Here is a 6924-nt window from a genome sequence, read left to right on the forward strand (position 1 = left end):
ACCTCGTTTCACTTTAGCCATAGGCTACAAACTGCACAGAGCTCCTGCCCAGCTAACTGGATGTCCCGTTGTAAGATCACATATTACTACATGGAAAGAAGGTAAACATCTCGATAATCAGATGACTTAATCAGCAGGATAGTAGTTACAAGAGTACATTAGACCTACTGACACAAACGTAATATTTTCATTGACGCGAGCAGTAGGCTACTCGGTTCACTTCAGCCATATAGCCTACGAACTGCACAGAGCTCCTGCCCAGCTAACTGGACGTCCTGTTGTAAGATCGCATATTACCACTACAATAATGTATGTAACTCCTAATCAGATGACCTATTCAGCAGGAGAATAGACTTACTGACTAAAATGAGTACTTTCCTTGCAAGCAGCACTCCTTTCACTACAGCATAGCCTGGACTGGCAATTGCACAAGGGTACAAGTTGTAAAACATTTGTTTGTGTGCAAATTAATAACTTATGTTGCTTACAACGCTAAAAACCTAATACAATATTTAGCTTAGTCTACGACACTAACATGCGAGTATTGCACTAGTATTACAGCTAGCTAACTGGGCTACGTGTGGCAAACTCAAGTAAATGACAAAACTTACCACTCTGAAGTAGTCATTTCCAATCTATGGGCGACTGGTTGCTCCTCTATTTCAGATTCTTCCTCTGATTCAGGCTCAAATATGCTGTTCAACACCTACTGTATGTCTCCGTATTCCACCTTCGCTGTTTCAGCAAATGGTGTTGGCCATGTTGCCGTCTTTGCTCTGGAGCTTCGCTCGTTATAAACCAACCAATCAGCACGCAGTTCATCTAAATATTCATGAGCATACCATAAAAGGGAGAAAACCTCTCGTTCATTCTAGGGCCTATTTCCAAGGCTTGCCTTAGGGCGCATAGAACAGCACAAGGGCCATTTTCAGCCCAACCAATGTTACACACTCTATTCGGAAACCTTAAGGAACAGCATGAAATACCCTACATAATCATTCTATCACCCCTTTAAGGTTGTAATCGTGGATTTGTTAATTCATGCTTAAAATTAAGTGGTGCAACATAGCTCAAATTAAATTTAAACTTAGATTTACAAATCCTTGATTAGGCCTAAACCAAGATTAATTTAATCCTTGTTGGTGCAACCCACCCCTAGTGTCATAAACACATTCCTGTGCAAGTATGCATGTCTGTATGGATGTGTGTGTGTGTGTGTGTGTTGGGGGGGGGGGGGGTAATCCAATCTGCTTATTGTAATTATAAGCTGTTTATTTTTTATTACTGTTGCTCCTGCTTTCATTGTTTATAATGTGACAACATTGCCCTGACAGTATTGATTTTCTGGATGTTTCCGTGAAAGCCCAGTTCCCTGACATCTCATCTGTTATAGGACGCTGAGGCTGAGTTAGCACTGTCAGGCGTCTGAGTGATGCTGAGTGTACCTGATGGAGAAAACATCACCTTCAGCCACACCTGAAGAACTGAAGATGTGTTGTTCTTTATGTGTGATGTCAGGGCAAGACATAATGATTGGAAGTGAGATCAAATGGAGATGAGAATGAAGGGAAAAAACGTACCCACACCAAACACCATGCCCTGACAGAAGCCATGCATTCTTAATGTGCACCTCTGTACCTTATGATGAACTTAAACTAGGTACAAGGCTCTCCACAGGACTGTTATAAAACCAGGTTTTTTAAAACAGACATTAGTAACATGTCAATCAGAAGTATAGATGTTTACAATGGTCAGGGTAAAATGCTTGGTGGTGTTTTAAGCTCCCACCGTCATCTTCAAGGCAGCGCTGTGGCAGTTGACTTCAAGGCACCTAACCCTAACCTTAACCCTAACCCATGCCTAACTCTAGTGCCTTCCATGATGCCTGGAAGACGACATTAGGTTGTCGTTATGGTGCCTTTCTTGAATCATCATTAACGTTTGCACAACAGTTAGTTGTGTTTCTCAAAACAATTAGTGCAAACAGCTCCATATAGAGTATTACTTGCAAAAGTGAGTACTTTTCCCAAAATGCTTAGCCTATGTCTCAAAAGCAAGTATTTATGCCAATGAAACTGACAGTGCAATTTAAAAGTCCTTACGCCATTGTTTATGAACAAGATAGTCTGCTTTGTCATGTTTTCAATATGACAGTTTACTGTAAGTATTTTCTAATGAACAATGTGGAAAGCAGCATTACATTCTATGAGGCATGGCTATTTAAAAACTACAAAGTTACACATTATTGTGTGTGAAGGGGGTTGACTGCAAGAGAGTGAATATATCCAATCATGGAATGTGTGAGAAATGCATAATAAATCGTTTGACCTGATCTATCACACTTAATGTGATCTTATGTTCCTGTGGCCCTTGCACACCATATCAACCCCTCCCTGCAGATGCACTCTTCATAAAATTACTTTCAAATTCTAAAAAAAGGTTGTTAAACCTTAGAGGTGTTTTATTTTGAACATGTTTGTGTTTTTTATATAATACAGGAACAAAGGACCAGGGTACAGGCTAACACCTGCATGTGTTTTACCACCTTAGACAGGCAAGAGATGGTGTGTGTGTGCATGTGTGTGTATGTGTGTACATGTATGTCTATGGTTCTTTTCACACAGTCAACCTAGGGACTGAAACCTGAAGGACACTCTACATAGACCAGATGGCTTTTAAAGCTTCTCTAACCATGAGGAATGACAAGCTGCATATGTTATATAAGATCCTTTCCACCTCTGTACCTTACTGCAATCTAGCAATTCAGTGTATTGCTGAAAAACAGACATACTTACAGCATGCATTGGATTTGGTTCCTACGTCATTGTTGGGCATCCCAAAGTACTTGTCAAATAAGTGTGGCCATCCATTGTTGTCTCCTGTCAGACAAAGTAAAATACAGATATTACAAATGCATTCACTGGACAGTGGACTTTCATGAGCAATCTGTGGCAGACAACAAGGAAGCTTTTCAGGATTCACTTGACAGGATGGCAACAGCTTTTGTTGTCTAGACAGCAGTAATTGAGCATATCCGCACAATGCTCATCCACAGAACATGTTCTCAAGACAGTGAACAGGTAAAAGCAGAAATTACAGCAGGAGAAAAACAAAAATGAGGGATATCCCGATGGCAAGAGTGTTGAGTTGAGTTGGTACAGGATATCCCAATGGCCAGTGTTGAGTGGAGTTGGTAAGGGATATCCCGAATGGCAAGAGTGTTGAGTGGAGTTGGTAAGGGATATCCTGAATGGCACGAGTGTTAAGTGGAGTTGGTAAGGGATATCCTGAATGGCACGAGTGTTGAGTGGAGTTGGTAAGGGATATCCTGAATGGCACGAGTGTTGAGTGGAGTTGGTAAGTGATATTCTGAATGGCAAGAGTGTTGAGTGGAGTTGGTAAGGGATATCCTGATGGCACGAGTGTTGAGTGGAGTTGGTAAGGGATATCCCAAATGGCACGAGTGTTGAGTGGAGTTGGTAGGGGATATCCTGATGGCTGTGATCATCAGCTGCACTTGGTTTATGGCTGAATCACAGCCGTGGAGATGTCAGTAGTTGAGCTGTTGTACAAAACAATATGATTTAGGTGTTCTTAGGGTTGATAAAGCATATCCCCATGGCTGTTTTTGGCCTCAGCCCAAGGCTGAGTGCTGCAGGTCATCACAGCCATTGAGATATCCTTTTACTACAGATTACCTGAATCTGAAGTGTTTTTTCCCCCCATTTATTTTGGTTTTGCTGACACATTCTCTCTTCCCTTCAAAACTGTTCCAACCTACAGTTTCAATCTAAGACAATACCACACAACAAATACTGTCCTCTACAGCCAAGTAAAGTCAGAGAGGCCATTGAATTTTTTGTTTAAATGTAAAAATGGAGGGTAACTGATCTTGAGATCAAAATTACACTGTTCTGAGCATGAAGAATTACAAAAAAGCTAACAAAACATTTGTTGTTTATTTTTCACAAAGCAGCATAATCTTTCAAGAAGAGAAATCAGCAGAAGTACAATTATACAATAATTCACCAATTATTTTCTCACCAGTAGTTGTTGATGAAATTTCTCAGAAAAAATAATAATTTGCCCACACATGTTTACACAGAGTGATGAATAACTCCACACTTTCTGAGATGCTCTTTTCATACCCAATCATGGTGCGAGTTAATCTAATTAGTTGTGAAATGTTCCTCCTTTTGTTATCTTTATCATTAGGCACGTTGCTGGTATTGGTTAAATTTACATTAATAGTTGTAAGTTGTTTCAAAATCCTGGAAAGACTGCATTTGGTCCATGTAGAGTTGTAGACATTCGAAGACTGTCAGATGCATGGTTCTGACATTCTGCTCTCTTGCTTTAAATTCATGGAATGGTGATGCTGCAAAATTCCATATCAATAGAAGTATATCAAATGCGGAGTGAGCGGGCCAGAATGATGTAAAATTATTCTGGCCCTGTAAAATTCCATATCAATAATATTAGTATATTAACTGTGGAATGAGCACTAGCGGGCCAGAGTCCAAGCATAGTTACGCAAGGTAAGGTATTTCCGCTCATGGAACAGCCAAACGAATAAATCGTTTGACTACAGCTGAACACTGCTGTCTGCAATTACAACATGGAAAAGAGAGATAGAAAAAGAAGAGACTTACGAAATCTGAAACAGAGAGCAACAGAAAGTAAGAGAAAGAGAGGAGAGTAGAGACAGATAAGAGAGAAAGAATGAGATTTGATCTGTTTCAGTGCCTCTTGCACTGAAGATCAAAAGTATTCCATATCCTAGAGTGGCATTCTCTCCCTGCAAATGCAGTCAAGACCTCAATTTCCTCAGAGCGAGCCAGAGTCTGTCCTGCTCTCCTCCTAAGACATCTGAGCTGCATTCAAACAGAGGTGAACATTAGAAACAAAAGTTTAGATTCAATTGTCTTGTTAACATTCCACAATTTTTCCATTTAGACAATCACATTTAGTCCAGTGTTCATGTTTGTTTGGCCTGTTTGTGTGTGCGCTTGTCTGCTATTTTAAACCCATTTGGGCATATACTGCCAGGCTGGAGCTGGAACGGAGTGACAGGCCAGACAACTTCTTGTGATCAAGATTAATGTCCTCAACGTGGGGCGCTAAACTTAACCTGTATCGCACCTCAGGGACAAAGTAGAGGTTGGGGCCATGTACTAGCATGAATGTTGCAAAATGATACATGATACAAGACTGCAAAAAAAGAGAAATGTATTAATTGACTTAATTTCGGCCACCATTTCCTTGGAAGTAGTCATTTTGTCCAGCATTTTGGAGCCATTACACATTTACTGTAGTAAGAAAAGGGAGTGTGGAGAGAGGTTTTTTTTTTATTTATTTGATAGTGTGGGTCAAAAATGTGCACATTTTCTATATGCTGTGAGTTCGCACGTCGTGATGGAGCACTAAATTGCCAACGGTGGCACATTTCAAGTCAGGTGTGATTAATGTTTTCCCACAGCCACCTCAAAACATGACAGCAAACCTCAGTGTTGGCAGTCTGACCCTGAGGAATGAATTAACAATGCACAACTCACAAGCATGCTCAAGCATATTCTACCCTTCTTGGAGTACTGATGCAACTCAAAACACCTCGCCCGGTTCATTTATACAATGCCATAGGCTTGCTGAAGCATTCCAGTGGTCTCTGTCGCTGATTGATACAGATTGATTCTAGTAAACTTGGAGGTCACTGCTGCCATTGTGCATGCTAGTGGTCATGTGTAACACAGGTCCTGTTGTTTGTTGCGCTAAGTGACCTGAAATACTGACTCACAAATGTAACTGCCAGCACCTGCTGCTTGCACATGGCTATACCATTCATTCTTCATTCTTTCGCATCATGATGTAAAACTGTAACCCAGGTGCAAGGAAGCAAGGAATACTCTCATAGTATGAAGACATCATCACCATTCCATGTCTCGGTTGGCATTGTTATATTGCAGACAAGTGGCAAAAGATAGATTACAGTATAACTAGGGCTGTCAAGTGATTAAAAAAATAAGCTAATTAATTACATACTCTGTGATTAATTAATCAAAATGAATCGCATGCATCCATTTTTGCTATGAACATATTTAAAAAATATTTCCATTCAAATTGTGGCAGATGAGTGAATCAATGACAAGCCAAACCAACATTATAGACTCTAAAGCAATCAGTTCCAGGTATTTTTGGCGACTCTAGAGCTCCCCCGAGAGTCGCAATATATTTATATTTTACTTTGCCGTTGTAAATACCGGTAGCCTAATTCTCATTACTTTTTACCCTTTTAACCGGAATATTGTGACATGTAAACACATTCATCAGGAAAATGCCCCTTTTGGAATATTAAATTCCATCTGTGCATGTTGTAGCGTGACTTTACAATATGAAAATGTGATAATTAATAATCTGAATCATAATTTACTATTAAAAGACTTTTAGTCATATAACTGCTTAAATCCAGCTTGCTCTAAAACAAATAAAAATGTGCAAATGCGGCAAGATAATGATAGACAACCAGTGTGAAACAAGTTAGACTTATAATGTTTAAAAAATCTTAGAAGCTTAGAATTGGAGTGTGTTTTCTTAATTAAAAACATAAATTGTTTTTGCTAGAATAACCTGTTATGATTTTGCTTACATGTAGAGAGTGTTTTTCTTGAACATATAAGAAAGTTGGCTTATAAAACTTAGTGTTTTGCTAATATTTACATAAAATGTGTTTGCTTAGATATAAAAAGTTTGTGTTAGAATTAAAGTGTGTTATGCTTTACATTAGACAAAATGTAAAGACAGAATGTAAGAACATAATGTGCCAGTTGTAAGAAACTGTTACTGTTGGCAACTGAGCAAAACAAAAAAGCAGAACCAATATTTCATGGTAAGACATAACACCAAACTTGGACATGTTCTGCCTGACTG

At 39.3% G+C, this 6924-nt stretch overlaps 1 protein-coding gene across 4 annotated transcripts in view; it reads right to left on the bottom strand.

Moving 5' to 3' along the window:
- The window catches only part of rxfp1 (relaxin family peptide receptor 1), a 119952-nt gene that overhangs the window by 62338 nt on the left and 50690 nt on the right, over positions 1-6924 (bottom strand). For all 4 annotated transcript variants that reach the window (XR_007195703.1, XR_007195702.1, XM_048263369.1 and 1 more), the window contains exon 3: positions 2796-2879. Coding sequence is in view for 2 of the 4 variants with exons in the window: in XM_048263369.1 (XP_048119326.1) it covers positions 2796-2879 (84 nt within the window). In the remaining 2 variants the exon portion in view is untranslated. The remainder of the gene's footprint in view (positions 1-2795; positions 2880-6924) is intronic.

Source organism: Alosa alosa, chromosome 14 (genome assembly GCF_017589495.1).
Source record: "Alosa alosa isolate M-15738 ecotype Scorff River chromosome 14, AALO_Geno_1.1, whole genome shotgun sequence".
In the NCBI taxonomy this organism is placed as follows: domain Eukaryota; kingdom Metazoa; phylum Chordata; class Actinopteri; order Clupeiformes; family Clupeidae; genus Alosa; species Alosa alosa.